At 38.3% G+C, this 20,517-nt stretch overlaps 5 protein-coding genes across 5 annotated transcripts; all 5 read left to right on the forward strand.

The window, feature by feature from the left end:
• Window positions 1-590: 590 nt before the first annotated feature.
• Window positions 591-4,564, forward strand: LOC126801590 (RNA polymerase sigma factor sigA). Its single transcript, XM_050528986.1, has 10 exons — window positions 591-730; window positions 1,120-1,874; window positions 2,177-2,375; window positions 2,490-2,582; window positions 2,710-2,838; window positions 3,029-3,082; window positions 3,173-3,250; window positions 3,346-3,408; window positions 3,706-3,818; window positions 4,245-4,564. Exons 2-10 carry the CDS (start codon window positions 1,204-1,206, stop codon window positions 4,351-4,353), a joined length of 1,509 nt encoding a protein of 502 aa, XP_050384943.1. The 5' UTR covers window positions 591-730; window positions 1,120-1,203; the 3' UTR covers window positions 4,354-4,564.
• A 1,080-nt stretch (window positions 4,565-5,644) lies between these two features.
• On the forward strand, window positions 5,645-8,937 carry LOC126802352 (maltose excess protein 1, chloroplastic-like). The gene is made up of 9 exons (XM_050529968.1): window positions 5,645-5,909; window positions 6,043-6,216; window positions 6,487-6,777; window positions 6,863-6,952; window positions 7,704-7,805; window positions 7,878-7,996; window positions 8,110-8,172; window positions 8,280-8,341; window positions 8,471-8,937. The coding sequence occupies exons 1-9, from the start codon at window positions 5,673-5,675 to the stop codon at window positions 8,551-8,553; spliced, it is 1,221 nt and encodes a 406-aa protein (XP_050385925.1). The 5' UTR covers window positions 5,645-5,672; the 3' UTR covers window positions 8,554-8,937.
• Window positions 8,938-9,443: 506 nt separating this feature from the next.
• LOC126802130 (probable 37S ribosomal protein S5, mitochondrial) lies at window positions 9,444-12,932 on the forward strand. The gene is made up of 8 exons (XM_050529685.1): window positions 9,444-9,847; window positions 9,935-10,437; window positions 10,796-10,846; window positions 10,929-11,036; window positions 12,053-12,148; window positions 12,281-12,379; window positions 12,463-12,522; window positions 12,592-12,932. Exons 1-8 carry the CDS (start codon window positions 9,526-9,528, stop codon window positions 12,658-12,660), a joined length of 1,308 nt encoding a protein of 435 aa, XP_050385642.1. The 5' UTR covers window positions 9,444-9,525; the 3' UTR covers window positions 12,661-12,932.
• Window positions 12,933-14,021: 1,089 nt separating this feature from the next.
• On the forward strand, window positions 14,022-16,491 carry LOC126802041 (probable folate-biopterin transporter 7). The gene is made up of 2 exons (XM_050529569.1): window positions 14,022-14,286; window positions 15,209-16,491. Exons 1-2 carry the CDS (start codon window positions 14,031-14,033, stop codon window positions 16,282-16,284), a joined length of 1,332 nt encoding a protein of 443 aa, XP_050385526.1. The 5' UTR covers window positions 14,022-14,030; the 3' UTR covers window positions 16,285-16,491.
• A 615-nt stretch (window positions 16,492-17,106) lies between these two features.
• Window positions 17,107-20,482, forward strand: LOC126802273 (uncharacterized). Its single transcript, XM_050529879.1, has 2 exons — window positions 17,107-17,699; window positions 19,617-20,482. Exons 1-2 carry the CDS (start codon window positions 17,167-17,169, stop codon window positions 20,233-20,235), a joined length of 1,152 nt encoding a protein of 383 aa, XP_050385836.1. The 5' UTR covers window positions 17,107-17,166; the 3' UTR covers window positions 20,236-20,482.
• Window positions 20,483-20,517: the final 35 nt, after the last annotated feature.

Below are 20,517 nucleotides of genomic sequence, written 5' to 3' on the forward strand. Positions count from 1 at the left end.
AATTCATGTTCCCCTAAAAAATTTCAAGAAAATTGTTGTAAATTCGTTGAATAGCCTTTCCAGCTGTGTATCATTGTTAATTACTAATTCAGTATGTTTTGTTTGCTTGTGGAATATTATTCTGTCCTTGCGAAGTTGAGTACAATTCTGTACATCCCAAGTTCCCAACAAGTTCCTTTTGCAAGTTGAAAATCCAAAGAGTGTTTCTGGGGAGGAATGCCAAAGGTTTATTTTTTTTAATTTTTTTATGTGTTTGAGAAGGTGCAGATTATGGCCATCACAAAAATACAAATCAATGGTGGGAGATGAAAAAAATATTAAGAGGACAGAAAAGAAGGGGAGTAGTCTTTCTGATTTTATGAAAGTTGTTTCTAGACAAAAATGGCAGGCTTGGAACTTGGAAGCCACACAAAGCTGGATCCAATCTCTTCCAACCAATGGCATCTCATCTTCCCATATCTTGGATGCCTCACTGATTTTTCTCATATTTTCATATATATTCTTTTTTTTCATTTTTAAGCGATGATATCAGAGCCAAAAAAAGATATAAATATAAGTTTTTACATAAAAAAACAAAGAATTAAAAACCATTCAAATCTCATTTTCATTTTGGTTGCAGAGTATGAGTCACCTCATATGTACCGACTCACATTGTGTTCAACGTCATTCAATTCTTGGTTTGCTCAACTCATCGTAACAAACAATTTCTACAATTCTACTGATTCTTCAGGTACGATTTCATCCTCCTTCCTCCTTTCCAGTTTGACATGTTCTGAGTTTCATCATCCTCCTCCTTCCCAGTTCCATCAGTTATACATGCATGTTCTGTTGGGCACTTGAATCTGCAATTCAAACTTTCTTGGCTTGTTGTTTAATTCAGTTGCATGATTTTAACTTCCATATTCACTTAATAATTTCAAATTATGAGATGGACACCTATGCTATTCTCAAACTGCATGTTTGTTATTGTTCACTTTCTTTTTTGATATGCTTGCTTGGATACACATACACTGTTCCGTAGAAGGATTTGGGATTCATCTTACGATTTCTATTTCAAGAAGTTCTATCTTCTAATTCATCTTTTGCAACTGAAATTTGATTTGTGTTGTTGGTTGGCAGATTTTGGTAACCCATCTCCCGGGTCAAAAAAATTAGGGTAAGAAGGTGTTATACATATGATCATTGTCAAGTGCACTCAATAAGATGGCCACAGCTGCTGCTGTTGTTGGGCTTAGTAGTACGGGGAAGAGGCTCTTAAGTTCTTCCTTGTATTATTCAGATATCACAGATAAGCTCTTTTATCTCAATGATCACGGCTTCGTAAATTGTCAATTGTCTTCAACTAAGAATGTTGTCACTGCCAGAAAGTCGTCTTCCAGTTACAGTAATTCGAGATTTCCATCTTCAAATAGACATTATGAACAGTCAATCAGGGCTTTGAAAGAGCATGCAGATGCTGCCTCTACTCCTTCATCAACCACACATCACCTGCTTGAGGAATACAACGACTTCGAAGAGGAAAGCTCTGATCTCGAATATTCAGTGGAGGCACTTCTTCTGCTACAGAAGTCTATGCTGGAAAAGCAGTGGAATCTTTCCTTTGAGAAAAAACTGTCAACAAGAAAAATAACTGATAAGAAGATAACGGTTACTTGCTCTGGTGTATCTGCTCGGCAGAGGAGGATGACTACTAAGAGGAAAACACCTAGCACCAATAAGCATTTCAGAGCAACTATTAGTCCGACGCTGCTGCAGAATCGTGTTAGGGGTTATGTGAAGGGTGTTACAAGTGAGCATTTGCTGACCCACACTGAGGTCGTACGGCTGTCAAAAAAAATTAAAATCGGGCTTTCAGTGGAGGAGCATAAATCAAGGTTATACAACTTTTTTTTTTCAATACTATGAATCAGAAGCACTTGCATAGCTCAATGTCCAAAATTAGAATTTAGAGAGATCACATTTCTGAAGCACTTGCATAGCCCAATGTCCCTTTAGCACTGACAAAACACTTGCAAACTTCCCAGTTATGAAACATTTTTCTTTTTATTGGATGAGGCAGGTTTGGGGTGGTGTGTGTTATATCTGTTTCTGAATATTTTAACTTACTACTCCGTTAGAGTATGTTTGTACAGATGTTTTTATTCCTTAAATCTAATCCTGGTAATTTCCTTTTCAGACTGAAGGAGAAACTGGGCTGTGAGCCCTCTGACGAACAACTCGCAACTTCACTGAGGATTTCCCGAACTGAATTACAGTCAAAGTTAATCCAATGTTATTTGGCAAGAGAGAAGCTGACAATGAGCAATGTTCGTCTGGTCATGTCCATTGCACAAAGATATGATAACATGGGTGCTGAAATGGCTGACCTTATCCAGGTGATTTTATGTTTTAATTCACTTTGAACATGAGACACTAATATTTTGTCCTAGAAGACAACTATAACTAAGATGAATATGTAATTCGAATCTCATATGCGAAGCTCATTACAGGGAGGCTTAATTGGACTACTACGCGGGATTGAAAAATTTGATGCATCAAAGGGGTTCAAAATTTCTACTTATGTGTTCTGGTGGATACGTCAGGTTAGACTACACTTTTCAATTTAAATGGTTAACAACTTAGTAAGTAGAAAACTAGAAATACATATCAACTATCGTGAAGGATTTACTTTTGACAAGACCACTGGTTTACATTTTCCTAATATTCCAGGGGGTTTCAAGGGCACTGGTTGAAAATTCCAGAACCTTAAGATTGCCTACACATATGCATGAGAGATTAGGGTTAATCAGAAATGCAAAAGTTAGATTGGAAGAGAAAGGAATAACTCCATCAATTGATGTAAGTTTATTTATTTGTTAATTTATCTTTAGTTTATCATCAGAAGGAATTTACTTTGCAGTCTCTTTTGGACATGTGGATGCCAGCAATCACAAATCTCGTGTTACACACACACATATCAAAATGTTATGATCCATTCGTCTTTTTATTGTCGCCTGACATGTAGATTCCTTTATCACCCTGATTTCAGAGGATTGCAGAGAGCCTGAATATGTCTAAGAAGAAAGTTAGAAATGCTACTGAGGTACTAAATGTTTTATTTCTTCTGTTTCATGGGGATCCTCTGTAGTTCTGATGTTCTCTTATACTCACTATATTATATCATATTGTGTAGGCTATCAGTAAGGTTTTTTCTCTTGATAGAGATGCGTTCCCCTCTTTGAATGGCCTTCCAGGAGAAACTCATCATAGTGTAAGTTCTGACTTCAACTCTCTGCAAGTTCCATTATCCATGCATGTCAGCTTATATCTTGTAATTAATGTCTTCCCTTATCATTTGTGTTACAGTACATTGCTGATAATCGCCACGAAAATATCCCTTGGCATGTTATGGAAGAGTTGGCACTAAAGGTAAGCAATATATGGAATGGTCTGAACTCTGAACTAATATCTATAACTATTGTCCTGATTACAAGGGAGTACTGAAGTAGGTTCAAACAGAAAATTTTACTCGAAGAAAAACCAAACTAGTTTGATCTTCAGCAAGTTTAACATAAATACTTGAAAGAACTCACTTCTGATAAATAAATTAATAAAAGCCTCATTATATGTGTCTATGTATGTGTGTGTGTATCTATATTCTATAATGTAATTGATTATAAAAGTCAAACTCAAGACCTCCCACTCACGACGTTGATAAATATGCAGGATGAAGTAAACAAGCTCATACATATGATGCTTGGGGAGCGGGAGCGAGAGATCATACGACTTTACTATGGTCTGGATAATGAATGTCTTACATGGGAGGACATTAGTAAACGGTAAGTCCAGACAAGTGCTTGAGACAATAAACATAATATTCACAAAAAGGTAAATTGAAGTGCATTTTGTGATTTTGTCGATTAGAACACCTATGGTTTCTGTCTGTCGTAAAATCACCTACAATCATATAACAGGATTAACAGCCTGACTGGAAGTCATGGCTGCCATGCATCCATTTATTGGAATGTAAGGCCGTAGGAGGTTAAGAACCTGGGGTATCTGAATGGTAAACAAAACTCAGATAAGTTGAGTTAGGGTCAAATCACCAGGGTTTCATTAAACACACACAGAAACAAAGATAAGTTGCGTGCTTCACTGCTTCTATAGTGAATCCAGTTTATAGATATCCATTTGTTTCTTGCATTTATATAATATTTTCACGCACTTGGTTTTAACTAATGGCTGTTAACATGTCAACTGTACAGCATAGGATTGTCCAGAGAAAGAGTTAGGCAAGTCGGACTGGTTGCTCTAGAGAAACTGAAACATGGTGCGAGGAAAAGAGAGATGGAGGCCATGCTAGTCCAACATTGAGTTGGTCTGTATTATTTTAGATTTTTAGACACCAAAGAATGACTGTATATATACAGAAAAGGACAAGATAAATGTACCTTCAAATCTTCGATCTGTTTTCAGGTTAGTATAGAAGATTATAGGGTCCATGACCCTAAACGTTCTGTAGCAAGACTTGAAAACACTCGCTCAGAATTTGTTAATTGGTGCCCACAGCTTGTTATTATATGAATCTATTTTGACATAAACATTTAGGCCCACTGGGATATATATTTAGCTTATGAACCAAACAATTTTCTTGGACTGTGGAAAGCATTTGCTCGTAGTTTTGGAAGGAGAGATCACAAATCAGAAAAATGACATATAAAATATAATTTATAAGTATGTGGAGCCCGGGAGCGGGGACTACTGCTCTCACTCAGTTTTTGAGTTTTTATTTCTTATAATACAATTATTAACAGTTGATCACATGAAAAAAGTCTAAAACTTTATACTATTTTTTTTATGTTGGAATTATGTGTCGTAGTGTTTATTAGTTTAGCTTTTAGATTCATAATTTGTTTATTAGATAAATTTGTTTATTTTTATTTAAATTCGCAATTGTAAAATGAAAAGATTGAGAGATTTATGAATATTAGTCGAGACATATTATATCTTCTTATACAAAATAAAATATCAAATTAGACTCGTAAAAAATTAATTTAAAAATGTTTCATTCTGATGATAAATATCGACATACTTAATTTAAAGGTAACATAATAAATAAATAAATTTGAGTTTCGCGTGTCATTTTTTTTACTCCATTGCTATTAGGTTCTGGTTCCACCACTGGTCGAGGGCACTCAATCTTATAAAAGAAGTTTTAGAGACCAAACTGCTTAACAGGGTTTGCCTATATTCAGTTCCATTGAACCAAATATTGCAAGGACTAGCTTGTCACTGAACACATTGAACACAACGAGCACATTGAACTACCTTGTCAGTAGCATAGAGCACTCGTTTTTTAAAAAGAAAAAGAAAAGAAATGGAAGAAGTGGTACTCGGCATGGCCGGAAATTTAGGATCGGTGGGATGAGTACTTTGAAGTTGGATCTACCAGGTTCCTCTCGTTCTTGGTCTGCTACAACCTTCACCTTCCCCCTACGTTACTTGAAATTTTGGTTTACATTTAAAAATATCTCACATGAAACCAGAAAGGGTACATTACATATCAAGGGCCACAGAAGCTTTCCACGTGTCGTCCATGTATGTATGACAAACCGCCCAATCTCCAGTGGAACTAGTTGATCTTAGTTCACTCGAATCCGGGAAACTATCATCTTTCTCTGTTATCAGAATCAATGGCCAAGTGCCTAGTGGTGTCCCATTCAGGTTCCTATTCCTCCTATGTCTATTCGTGTAGGAGTATCAGTATTAGGAAGGCACCTCCACAGCAAGTTCAGCTCAATCCCTTGGCCGCCGGCACTCTCTTCTCCTCAAACTCAAACTCAAACTCAAACTCTTTCACCCCCCTCAATTTGCGACGCCGCCCAACACCCACCGCTCTTGATTCCGATGTTCCTCACCCGCTTCACCAGGTACTCCGAGTTGCTACTTGACCATGCATTTCTGCTTTACTATAACCAACCTGTCGCGAGATTCCTGAATTTAATACCAGCTTTGCGCTTATCGGAATCAAACAAGCTAACACTAAACTTGTTTTATTGCAAGGGCTCGGTGAAATTGAAGACTAGTGAGAGTTTTGAGCAATGGGATTCATGGACAGCAAAGTTCTCTGGCGCATCCAATATTCCATTTCTGTTGCTGCAAATGCCTCAGATCATCCTCAATGCTCAAAATCTTATGGCTGGAAACAAAGCTGCTCTTTTAGCAGTCCCCTGGCTGGTACACAACACCCACTAATAGCTTCATTGTTTTTCATTTCACTTTTCTTGGCTTTTTACTATGCTGTTTAAGATAGAGATCAAAATAAAATCTAGTTTTGATCGGGAGGTATGTTCTCTATATATAAACTGCTCTGACCAGCTGACTTGACTTAGCTCTATTCCGTTTCATATGTGACTAAAGTTTTTGAGTTTTGAATACGCAAGTTGCTTCCTAGTTCCTACACTAGTAGCATTTGAAACTCTAAGGGAGGGTATGATGTAAATGCAGGGAATGTTTACTGGTTTGCTTGGAAACCTTACGCTGCTTTCATATTTTGCAAAGAAGAGGGAGAAGGAGGCGATTGTGGTGCAAACATTGGGTGTTGTGTCCTTGTATATTGTCTTTGCACAGCTTTCCTTGGCAGAAGCAATGCCTCTACCGTACTTTGTGATTACTTCCATCGTCGTGGCAGCTGGTCTTGTTTTGAATTTTTTGAATTACTTTAACTTCCTCAATCGTGGAGTTTGGCGCTTCTGGGAAGATTTTATTACTGTTGGTGGGCTGTCAGTTCTTCCCCAAGTATTTCTCTCTCTCTCTCTCTCTCAAGACATTAGTAGAAATGTACTTTTCTTCAGTTTTGATTTATTTAAAATTTTGGTTGCAGATTATGTGGTCGACATTTGTACCGTATATACCTAGCAGTATTGTGCCTGGAGCATTGGCATTTGTTTTAGCTGTGGCAGCTGTAATTATGGTAAGCTGAACTACAGATTAAGTTATACTTTACCTTTTGGTAATTTTGTGAATGAAGATATGACTCCTCAAATGTGTGATCATTAAGATGTACCTTGTTTGGTGTAGCATACACCGAAGAATTTACTTTCTTTTCCAAAGAATATAGTACTTGTGATTTGGTGTAAAACAAAATTGATTAAAGTAACCTCTAAGATGCCTTAATAGTAAAGGTTGCATTCATAAATTTACTTTTGATGGACAGACTATTTTTTACATCAAGATGAAGTTTCCCCAAAAAAGAGAGAGACTAAATTAGGAAAATCAGTATGCAAACCTTTTGATAAATGTTAATAAAAGGTTCCTCCTACTATGGATGCCACATAGATTTGCGGAGCAAATGATGAGATGCAATAGAATGTATAATTACCGCTGCATATGCAACTTTTGCTGCCCCTCATTAACGAGAATATATTCGTTAATATAAGGAGTAGGTCTTTGACAACAAAGATTAGGTCTTTGAAATTCTTGTGAATGTTTGTTTTAAATCAGAGTTTTTTCAGTCCCTTGCTGTGAACATAATCCGATTCTAAAATGAAACTTATTTTGGAACTAACCTCTTTTCTTCTGCGTTAGTGATCTGCTTTCAGAATCTGAAATGAAGATGTATTTCCTATTTCATTTACTATCAGTTTTCTTGCAAAGTTAAGTTATAGAAATGTAGGTATTTCTAAATCTACACTTGTTAAGAAAGCAGTTGCTGATATTCACAGGCTCGAATGGAGAAACTCTCTTCAGAAGGAATCAAATTTGTTGGATCAATATCTGGATGGACAGCTACTCTTCTCTTCATGTGGATGCCTGTTTCCCAAATGGTACTGTTTTAGATTTTTTTTTTTTATGTCAATCTTGTGTTCATCTGACGAGTATTGGTTCTTCCTCTGCAGTGGACAAATTTCCTTAATCCGGACAACATCAAAGGCTTGTCAGCTGTCTCAATGTTGCTTGCAATGATTGGAAATGGACTTATGATCCCTCGTGCTCTTTTTATTCGTGATTTTATGTGGTAATTTTTCATTCTCATTGCCTTTGTGAATTTCTCTAAAGTACCTTTGGGAGTTCACTTATTGGGTTGCTAGCTCCGTGTTATTAAGATTGCTAGCTCAACAATGAATGCAGGTTCACAGGTTCTACTTGGGCTTCTTTCTTTTATGGATATGGGAATATAGTGGCCTTATATTGGTATGGTGTTCCTGATTTACTGTTCTTCCTTGGTGGCTTTATGTTTCTAAATGTCTTTATCTTGGCATTATTGATTCTTCCTAAGTGGCATCTTATTGTGACTGCAGGTTTAACAGTATCAGCAGAGAATTCTTCTTAGCAGCGACAGCTGGTTTGTTTTTATGGATAGGTTGTTTTTTTTCCTAATACTACCCATTTTTATACGCCTCTCCCACCAGCATTTAGAACGAAAAATGTTAAAATGGGCTATCTTCACTTATGCTTTCTGCTGATTGAGCCTTTTTGTTTCTCCCAACAGGAATGACTCTTTGGAGGGATGCTGCGGTGTATGGTTACAGCTCCCCTCTTACATCTTTACGGGAGCTGGTTTCTGGATCCTAACTTAAAAGTCTGAGTTGATACGTTAAAGGTCAAAAGATGTTAAAGCAATCCGATGTCATTATGCCAAGGATGAAATATAACAGCTCTTCTCCACGGAGAAACCAGAGTGTTTGATTCTTATTTGCGGCCATTGCAGATCGCGACAGTTCTTGTATGGACAGCTGCTACAGGTTTGCTTCCTGGCAGTTAATATGAATAATGCAAGCAGTAGAATATCTTGTCATATAAAGCACTTTATAATTGTAATGTAAGGAGTAAGTCATACTCCATGCCCTACTACAGTGACATTGCCTGGCGGTGTCTGAACTTCTGTAACCATGTATATAGTTTGTTTGTTTGTTTGTTTCATCCATCATGAAATAATGAAATAAGAGCTCACTTTTGAAAAGACACCGGACCTTATGACCTGCTTGAGTTTGTGAAAGTTCAGAATTGATCTACTGCTATGGAACTGATCACTAGAGGTTGAAGACATTGATATATGACCTAAAAGTTAATTTAAGTGATGGTGAACCATCTGGGCCCATTTACTCTGTATGCAACTTAGCCAAAGCCCCATTCATTTTTGTTGGTTGATGCCGGTAAAAGAGGGGATTGTTTTTTTTTTTTCCAGTTCCCAAACATAAACTCAACAATTCTCAATGTTCCACGGTGGTACACAGTTGTCTAGAAATCGGACGTCATGGTATCTCTACGGCTGAATGTAATACCTTCGGTGTGGGACTAATTCTTTGGCCCATGTAAAATAGTTTCAACCCGAAATTTCATCGGGTGATGTCTCATATCGTGGCCCTATTAGAAACAAAAAACTGTGTAATTGGCTATTATGTCTAGAAACAAAGCAGTGTGTAAACCCTTCGACAACGATCAACGACCGATGTCACGTTTAAGTGGATTGCTAAAACCCTAAAAAAGAGTTGCTCGTCTCATTTCTTGGAAGAACTACTCACAAGTTGAAGTGAGGGAGTGAGAATGAGCAAATCGCAATCACTCTCGTGGTCGCGTCTCATCTTCAATCAAGCAATCAAGAAAACCCCCAAGGCCACTGGGTACCAGCGGACCTTACCACACTTGACCACCCGAACCTATTCGGCAGCACCACCCCCAATTTCGGGTGTCACCCCCTTGATCGACAAGCTCAAGGACACCGGGAATGTCTATCATGAGCCCACCGATTCCGATAGCGACGACGACGACGAGCGCTTCACTCCGGATGCCGTCATCGAGAGGTTTGATGAGTTTCAGAGGAAGTTCAACCGGCACGAGGAATTGCTCAAGAAATTCACAGACGCCGGTACTTGAGTCTTTTTCTCTCTATTTAGGGTTTAGAGTATGTGGTTGTTGTTTGAGATGGACTGTAATTATCTATTATTTTTGGCAGTGACACTTGATGATGCTTTTAAATGGATGACTAAGATTGATAAGTTTGAGCAAAAACATTTCCGGCTTCGCGCTGAATATCGAGTCATTGGTGAATTGATGAACCGTCTAAAAGCAGCTGAGGGCAAGGACAAATTCATTCTGCAGCACAAACTCAACAGGGCTATGCGATTAGTGGAGTGGAAAGATGCCTATGATCCTAACAATCCTGCCAACTACGGAGTCATTCAGGACTCCCCATTGGATGTTCAAGAAGATGCTGCAACTGAAAAAGATAATAAAACCATTCGACAAGCTGATGATGATGAATTCGATGACATGAAGGACAGAGATGACATACTGTTAGAGAAGCTAAATGCTATTGACAAGAAACTTGAAGAGAAGCTAGCAGTGTTGGATCATACATTTGGGAAAAAGGGAAAGCTTCTTGAGGAAGAGATCAGAGATCTAGCAGAGGAAAGAAATGAATTGACGGAGAAGAAGAGACAACCTCGCTATAGGAAAGTAAGTAGATGTATACTCTGGTTACTATTTAAGTCAGTATTCAGAGGTTGAGACACTTAGGGAACTAATTATGATGCGGTTTTTTTCCTCTGTTATATTTAGTGTTTTGTTCTGATACATCGCTCGCTCCTGCTCTTTTTGAACACAACTTGCAATTTTTTGTTACTGGTAGAAGAAATGTTTCTTATTCTTTCTCTGTATCTTCTAACTCGGTCTTACTAAAAATCTGATTTTTTTTTTGGAGATGATTGAACTTGATTTTGTCTTGTTTTGATCTCTGTTAGAGTTTTTCTATCATCTTCTGCTTTTCTGTTTTGGTATGCTCACATCTTGGTGCAATGACATGGATTGGTGGCAGGGTTTCGATGTTAGATTAATTGATGTGAATCGGACTTGTAAAGTTACTAAGGTACTGCTTATCATGTTCTTTTGGTTTCTCTTTACACAGATTGATGCTTGCACGTTTTTATTTACACGTTCTCGTTTTATAGGGAGGGCAAGTGGTTAAATTTTCTGCTATATTAGTTTGTGGGAACTATCATGGTGTTGTTGGTTATGCCAAAGCGAAAGGTCCAGCTGTCGCTACCGCCCTCCAGAAGGTTTGTCTCAATTGCTACTGTATTCTGCAATATTCATCTGTATACATAGATACAACATAGTTTGGTATTTTGAGTTGATAATGATTCAGATTACATGGGGTGGCTACATGTGAATTCCTTGAGAACAAAATTCAATTGATTAGATTTGTAAAGCATTCAGTACTTTAGAATAAGGAATTGTTAATTGGGGAGGAAGCAGAGTATTCTTAGATTTATAAAGCATTCAGTACTGTAGAATAAGTGATTACTATTTGTGGAGTATTCTTTTCCTTGTCTTCAATTTTGAACTTCTTGTTCACAGCTTTTGTAATTTATTTTTTCTCTTTTGGTGGAAGGTGTTCCGTTTAAAAGAGCACGATCGGGTATCTGAATACTCCCCAAATTGTACATTTAAAGAACCAGTCAAGTCCATGTTTAGTTGACTTTGTGACAAGTTTGGTGTTAGATCAATATGGTATTGACCTATTGGGTGAACCTTAAGTGGTAGTTTTGACTGTTAAAGATGGAGTCTAGGGAGAGGGAAAAGAAGGTATGCGGATGAAATATAGAAGAAACATGTGGCTTAGGAAATATGTAGCCTACATTTAATTCTGTTTCTTCAGGTTAAACCGCCTACATCTTCAATTATGAAGTTCGTGAGGCTTTTCTGTTGGGTTGTTAAGTAGGGGTATGCACAAACCACGTGTGAAGGTAGTCCTACATAGGAATAGCAAAGGTGATACAACAATTAGAAGTATATAAGTGGGTTACTACTAGTATCGTGCCTTGGTGAGAGAAAACCCTACACCTGAAATAGGGTCTTCCCTCATCTTCTCCTCAGTCGATTGCCTTGGCAGTGGATCCTGCTTTTAGTCAAATTCTGATTTGCCAAGGCTGAGGGTGAGGGTTCAAGTCTCTCCTTCCGCTTCTGGCTTCACTAACCTCGTGGGAATCTAGGTTTCCAAGTTGGAGGCAGTTTCTGTAATATGGTGCCAGTAGTTTTTGGTAGCTCATACTGAATGATTTTACTACAACAGGCGTATGAGAAATGCTTTCAGAATCTCCATTATGTGGAACGACATGAAGAGCATACAATTGCGCATGCAATACAAACTGCATATAAAAAAACAAAGGTAATATCCTCATGCTGTGTTGGTTTTGCTTCTGGTTCTATTATTTCTCTACCTTGTTGTTTTGGTTTATTAGTAACTACACACCCTGTCGTTTTTCTTTTGCTTAACTCGTTAAGGTTTAATTCCTGTTAGGTGTATCTCTGGCCTGCACCGACTAGGACGGGTATGAAAGCGGGAAGAACTGTAGAAACCATTCTAAACTTGGCTGGTTTCAATAATGTCAAGTCTAAGGTAATTGACCGTTAAACTGAATCCATTTCACAAGAATGGTGTATGCAAATTAGATCATTGGTCTAACTTGACACTACTGTCAGGTTGTTGGTTCAAGGAATCCTCATAATACAGTGAAAGCTGTTTTCCAAGCCCTTAATGCGGTAAGATATCCTGCAGCTGGTATTTAAGAATTTTCCTTGCATTATATTCACTGCATCTACATTGTGCAGATTGAAACCCCTAAGGATATTCAAGAAAAGTATGGACGCACTGTTGTTGAGAAGCACCTTCAATCATAGATGATGTGGTGTTCTGTGTTATAGTTTGTCAGATTAGACTATAAAATTAATTAATTTTGTTTTTTGGTAAAACGAACGTTCCTTGTTTTGTCGTTGATAAAACAACGATCCAGACAAAAGTGTCATTTAGGGATAAAAATCGGAGCTCTTTCTGCGACCACTGTAGGAGCGTCAAAAGGATTGACTGCCAATGTTGCTGTTTAAACTTGGAAGTATTTGTTCATCTTTTTGTGAAACCAAAAACCCATCAGTAATACCTTTGTATTGAGGAATTGAGGACCACTAAAGATGACGACGACTAGTTGTAGAATTTTTTTCGTTTCACACTTTTATTCATATCTTTTAGTTTTTAGATATATAGGAGTAGTTTTTTGATGAAAATCAATCAAGGCATTTATAACTACAATTTCATGAACGACTCATATATGACAGTTTTTAACTGTGTATTAATTTGATTTATTTTAATATCGTAATGATTATAAATTTGGGTGGAAATTTGTTGAAAGGATCTAACGGCAAGATGTTTAAATGTGAGAGAAAAGTGGGTTTCCTTGCTGATGACAACCGTGGGAAGCGAGAAATTTGTATATGAAAAATTTATCATGGAAAGCAGCTGAAGTCCTAAACAATAGAAAATGCTCCCATATAATGATCATATTTGCAGTCAAGACCTGTGAGTAGTCGACTTTTGTCATATGTTCGTTTTTTTTTATCAAAAAGTTGTTAGTGACGAATACTAAGTAAGGGTGGGCATAAATTGAATTAAACAAGAAAAAATGACCGAATTGAATCGAAAATATGGTCCGGATAACCGAACTAAATAGATGTAGTTTAGAAAATTAAAAAAACTGAACTAAAACCAGTTTAAACGGTTTGAAAATGGATTACGTGATCAAACCAACCGATTAAAAACCGAACCCACCGAATTTAATTTAATGATTTAAAAAATAATAAATAATGGGTATTAGTACAAAAAAAATAACAAAATATAACATAGAAATTTTTTAACGTAGTTGGTAAAGCGCATAGTTGTTATATTCTAGGTCAAGAGTTTGAATCTCAACATTGATATTTGATGTTTTATTAAAAATATTTCGGTTAAATTAATTATTTTAATTCAAACTAATTCAATTCGATAAAATAATTTAATTTTTTTAAAAACTAATTAAAGTGGTCTAGTACTATGTGACTCAAATTTTCATGAAATATGTAGGTAGATGTGTCGGTACTAAAGAACAAAAAAAAAGGAACAAAAAAAAAGAAAAAGAAAAAGGACTAATGTTACACGTGTCCTAAGACTGCTGGTTTCTTACTCTTATATAAAGGGTTGGTTGCATCCAACTGATAGAGATGAAATGAGGAAAGTGTCGATGGTGGCGTCGTCATCGTCGCCGGCGAAGATCCGGAAGGTGTTGGGATTGGGATTCTGGGTGCAGGGCTTCAGGTGCTTCCCATGGTTGGCCGTCAACTTCTTCCTCAAGGACGGACTCCAAGTGGATTCTTCCACTCTCCAGCTCCTCCAGAACTCCGCCAACCTACCCATGGTCGGAAAACCCCTTTACGGTCTCGTTTCCGACGCTGTCTACATTGCCGGCCAGCACCGCGTTCCCTATCTCGCCCTTGGCGGTAAGCCCTTTGCTTTCTCAGTTTTCTTATCATCAATCATGTCCGTGCTTGGGGATCGTTACATATTCCCCCATTTGTATCAAAACATCCTCTCTTTATTGACAGCAAGCATTTCGAAACTAACAGCGACACCGAATTTCGAGGGAAACACCAAATACCCCTTCCTCTCTTTATTGACTGATTACCAACTGATCATAAACTTACTCTAATCTCCACCATATATAACTGTATGATGGATCAATAATTTAATCAGGACTTCAGAAGCCCAAAATTCATTTTCAGTTTATAGGTAGGAACCAGAGAAGTAAGCAATTCTTTTCGAAACTAACCAGATTCTGCCAAGTTCTGTCAATTAAATCACTTACAATTTTTTTTTCTGCAAAGGAGTCATTTTATCCGAAGGACCATTATATACAGTTCTCAAAAAAACCCTCATGTGCTGCACAATGCAAAGTGGTATATGATAGTTATCCAAACATAGTGTCAGTGCCCAGCATTTATACATGAATACCAGCCTAAAGTCTAAACTATGCTGACAATATAAAAAATGGATTGAGAATCTGAAGGTATACGACGAATCGAGGGGGTGATGTAGATGCCAAGCGGTGGATTGTAAACAGACTAAGTTGACTAACACAGATCACTTGTTTTATGGTCTGTGATATTGCAGTCTTTTAGAGAACAAGATAGGACTCTGTGGTCAGCTTTGCTTCTTCTGCAATCTACTTTCTGTAAAGTATCATTTAAACTCCTAATAAGCTTTAAGTTGGTTACTCTGCTTTCTTTTGCTTTGCAGGAAGCTACCAAAATAGGAAGCAAAAAACTTTTTTTAAAAAGTATTCTAGTTGAGAAAAATTCTATACAGATTTTTTCAACACACGGCTAGCATCTTTTCTTATCTAACATACTTCATTTGTTGCAGCGTTCTTACAAGCAGTGTCATGGTTGGCTATAGCGATCCTCTCTCAATCAGGCATCTCACTTAGCACCATGAGCTTGTATCTCCTCCTCGGTAATTTGGGTGCTTCAATTGCTGAGGTTGCCAATGATGCCATTGTTGCAGAGGCAGGGAAACAACTTACTTCCTCCAAACATTCTCAACCATCATCCTCGGGCGAGCTCCAGTCTTTTGTTTGGATGGCTTCAGCTGTCGGTGGAATTCTTGGATTTTTCCTAGGTGGTTTTGCCATTGACAGATACGCTCCCCAAAAGATGTTCCTGTTCTATGGCTTTATCCTCAGTGTTCAGTTTTTCATATGCATTCTTGTCAAGGAGAATTGTTTGAACCTTCCCAAGAGAAGATCAGATGCTGGAATTCGAGAGAAGCTGTCTGAGCTCTCAATTGCATTAAGAAAACATGAGATTGCTTACTCAATCACATGGTTTGCAGCATCATATGCCATTATTCCATCATTGACAGGCACAATGTTCTTTTACCAGACACAATATTTGAATATTGACTCATCGGTGTTGGGAATTTCAAAGGTATTTGGCCAGGCGGCAATGCTCATGTGGAGTGTCATCTATAATCGTCACCTGAAATCGGTCACACCAAGGACACTAATTTCAGCCATTCAGGTTACTATGGCTTTATTTATGATTTCTGATGCGTTGTTTGTGGAAGGGTTTTACCGAAATATGGGGCTGTCAGACAATATTTATGTGGTTGTATTTTCTGGTCTCTCAGAGGTTCTCTTGTTTATTAAGATTCTACCCTTCAGCATTCTTGTAGCAAAGCTCTGCCCACCAGGTTGTGAGGGATCTTTAATGGCATTTGTAATGTCTGCAATAGCGATTGCGTTTATTATGAGCGGATATCTTGGTGTTGCACTTGCAGCTTATGTTGGGGTTACAGGAAATGAATTCTCAGGGCTTCCGCTTGCCCTCCTAATACAAGCATTTCTCACACTCTTGCCACTCTACTGGTCATCATGTATTCCTATCCTTGAGTTGGAATCCGATCATGTAAACGAAAAACCCGGTAGCAAGGAAGAATAGCGTAATGGAGATTGGCTCCCTAATGTTTGGTTGGTGATTTAGGTTTTTTCACATTCCTCCTTTGTAGCATTACCACTAGTTGAATTCTAGAACTTATACAGAACGTTTTCTACATTGGAAGGATCTTTTTTTCATTTTTGAAAGGGGCATATGGAAGGATCTTTCTTGTACTTGTTACTCAATACAGTAATTGGGATGATGCAGTCAGTTATAGTCTTTAAAATTTATTTCTCTGATCATGTCCGTATGTGTACACATTGACTGTAATGATGACTACGATGGGTGAAATGGCGGTCAGGCCTTGACGCATTTCGGGTAGAACCAGTTAATTCTGGGTATCTACAGCCACATACTTTGCACTCACAGTTTTGTTCTTGGGCTGCCAACCCGAAACCGGTCTCACTAATTGGAGTTGTATTAAGGCGCATTATATCTAATACATCTCATATTGCCTAGAGATAGATCCCTAATTCATGTCAGCAGACCCTATTGTCGCATATCTTGCTCTCGAAGAAAATATCGTTTGATATAAACACAATTTACATTTCTAGTTCGGGAAATGTTTACAACTGGCCGTTATGACGTTATCTTCGATGAATTCGTTCCCTTTGAAAAAATTACCAATGACATTAAATTTTTTCCAATTTGGCTGAGCAAGAACAGTGAGAACCAGCTGCCTAAAACGTCACGTGCCGTCACATGTTGGGGTCGTTTTTTGCCGAAACCTGGGCCAAATACGATGGAGTCTAAATATGTAGTTTGGGCCGGTCGCAAATGCGAAATCGCCTCTCCGTTTCTTTCACATGTCACTCGGAGGGCAGCAGACATAGTAGTTTTGAGCTTGACCGAGAGAGAGATCTCGTAGAGATTATAAAGACGAGGATGGAAGAAGCGAAAGCGATAGCTCAACGTCAGCAGCAGCAGCAGCAGCAACAGCAGCAACAGCAGCAGCAGCAACAGCAGCAGCTATTGTTACAGCAGCAGCAGCAGCAGCAGCAACAACACCAGCAGCATCATCAGCAGCAGCAGCAGCAGCAGCAGTTATTGCTCTTGCATCAATTACAGAGACAACAGCAACAAGCGCAACAGGCCGCTGTGATTTCTCGCTTCCCTTCCAACATCGACGCTCATTTGCGCCCACTCCGACCCCTCAATAACCCACCTAACCAAATTGCTAACCCTAATCCCAATCCCAACCCCAACCCTAAACCCAACCCTAACCCTACCCCCAATACAGTTTCTACCAATCTCCAACAAAATCCTAATGAGAACCCGCAGCAACAGCAGCAGCAGCAGCAGAGGGCGATCCGTCCTGGTAACCAGGCGGAGCTGCAAATGGCGTACCAGGACGCCTGGCGGGTCTGCCATCCCGACTTCAAGCGCCCCTTCTCTTCCCTAGAAGACGCATGTGAAAGGTTAACTCCCTAACTACTTGCTTTGCATTTTCTGGTTTGGTAATAACATGTTTCATTGCCCAGTTTGTAATTTTATTCCATTATATAATTTCGACTCAATTGAATTTAGCTTAATATACCGGCTGCGGCCAACTGCTATATATGATTTACTCAGTGATATTCCCTATTTTGTTCCAAATGAAACTTTATCCGCACATACACCGTCACCACTACTTTTAGCCCATTGCATTTAATGTGGCCTTCTGCTCTACTGCTGCGGCGGCTTCATCATGTTTCTCTTGTGTATGGCCTTGATACGGTAGTGGTGACAGAGTGCTGAACACAACACCTGTTCCCGCAGAACCTTTAGATGCTGTTCGAAAACACTCAAATCAGCCACAAGTATTTGATAGAGAGCTTAAGCTTGAAATAAATCTTTATAACTTAATGTATATGCTAATTTAAATAAGACGTTTCTAGTTGTTACACGAACACATACATCTATAGTTCCATTGTTTTGTTTGGATCGAGTAACTTCTTCCCATTTTACTCGACTAGCTTTGTTCTTGTATGTTTTGCACATTCCTGCTTATGTAGTACATACCTATGCCGTAGGGTGTATGTATACCAGAAAGCTTAAAAACACGTTTAGTCAGCTATTACGAAAACTTGTATGCCGTAGTAACTAAACCCTGATGTAGATATATAGTATCCTTTTTCTGTATGAACTTGATAAGAATTTGTTCCAACTTTTTTATTTTATTTTTTTATTTGATAGGAATATATTCGTTCTGTTTTCTGAAAAGGATAAGAAAACAATCTTTCATCAGTATCATGTTAACACCCTAAGTAGTGGATATTTGCTTTTCTAATGACAGTTCTTGTTAATGCCGTAATGGACATGCACTGGCGGACCTTCATAGGGCCAAATGGGGGCTATATTAGCCCGATGTCCTTTAAAATTCTATTCTCCCCCACGTTCAACATTTTTTTGGTTCATACAAGTATTCCACCCCCGCATACACAAGTTCCTTCGTCCACCACTGGGACATGTGTAGACAGAATGTAAATTACAAGGTTCTTAGGAGTAACAAATTGTCAAATTCCATACATAAAAGACTTCAAATCTGTAACCTGATCTTTTGTGTTTTTCTTTTTATTTAAAAAATTTAACTGACATCTACTACCACTGTTTCTCTATAAATATGGCTATCCTGTCAGATCAGATTGGACTGATTCGAAAATTGTCATTTTGAAGGCTGTGCCTTGGTTTCTCTCCCCTAGCTTCCCTAGTCCCTTAATCTCTTTTACCCTTTAAAACCCCTCTCTCTCTCTCTCTCTCTCTCTCTCTCTCTCTCTCTCTCTCTCTCTCTCTCTCTCTAAAGCTACTCTATTCTGCATAATAATGCTATTGTTCTCCATTTATTGTCTCTTCTAGCCAAATGACAGCTGGCTCTGCTTGATACATACTATATATCTGGACTCTGGCGTGGTTCAGTCTCGCTGATGAGTGCTTTTATCTTTCTTCGAATCTGGAGTTAATTTTCTTTATTCTATGTGCCTTAAAATATGTCGAAGGCATTGTGCGAGACTTGTTCCTGCTAATATAGGCATGACCGCATGACTCACATACATCATAAATATTATAATACAAAATCTGAGCAGTCAGCATTCCAGGGATTCATTATGTGATGAGAAAATAATTATTTCTCATTGGATGTATAAACCTTGTTTGATGGTTCTGAACCAAGATTGTTTATAACCATTTGCCGGAGGCATGTTTGTGTGGTTTGACATTTAAGGTACTGTATATAGTACACAAGTTTCTATAATGAGAAATTTGTATGCCATCTTACCTTAGTTGACTTATTTCATTGATGAATGAACTTAAATTTAGGCACTTCTGACTCTTATTCTTCTGTATGCTTTGATTGGAAGGTTACTGCCGTACCATGTGGTGGCAGATTATGAGGCTGAAGAGGATGACCGGATCCTTGACTCTGACACTACAGGCATGATGCCATCTCGCTCTCAGCAGTGGGATCACAACATTTCTGCAAAAGTTGCAGAGTTTACAGCAACGTTTGAAAAACAGGCACTAGCTTTTAATATTATCTCCCGCAAGCGTGCTTTTGGGGAATTTAGATCTGAAGAGAGACTTATGATTGAGCAGGCTCTTTGCCAAGAAGAAAAACGAGCATGTTTGGAGTTGAGGGCTGAGCTTGATTCAAGAGAGAAAGCTCGAATGGCAGCAATTGTTCAGGCAGAGCAAGCTCGGGTTGACTCACAAACGCATGCTGAAATGTTGGCTCGGGCCCCAATAAGGGCAAGTGCACTTGGGGCTCAAGGCAATGATGTCCCGATTGGTCCTGATATGAGAGTACAGGAACATGGGGCTGACCCAGAAGAGATGATAAATGGATGGGGAAATAGCATGCAAAGGGATGAGAAAGAACCATCTGATGATTTTCTAAATGATGAGGAGACTGAGAATGGATCTACGGGCATGCAGGATGGTTGGCGCGAAGCTGGTGAATTTGATCTGAACACACATTAAACATTCCCACTCTTGTCAAAATAATCACAATCATGGACTGTGATGTTTATAAACTGAAGAAATGCACATTAGGTGGAAGTTGTTTGGCCAGAGCCGTCTGTATTTAGTGAAGCATGAGAATTTGGGAAATTTATGTTGTTGAGGTTTCGTTCACAGGGTAAAGGAAATATTGCAACCGTCCAGTGGATTGATTCAGTTATTTTACTTCAGTTATGCACTTATTTTACTTATTTTACCAATTTTATGTACCGAATTTATAATTTACTACTTTATTTTGATTTT

The sequence above is a fragment of the Argentina anserina genome, chromosome 7 (genome assembly GCF_933775445.1).
Source record: "Argentina anserina chromosome 7, drPotAnse1.1, whole genome shotgun sequence".
In the NCBI taxonomy this organism is placed as follows: domain Eukaryota; kingdom Viridiplantae; phylum Streptophyta; class Magnoliopsida; order Rosales; family Rosaceae; genus Argentina; species Argentina anserina.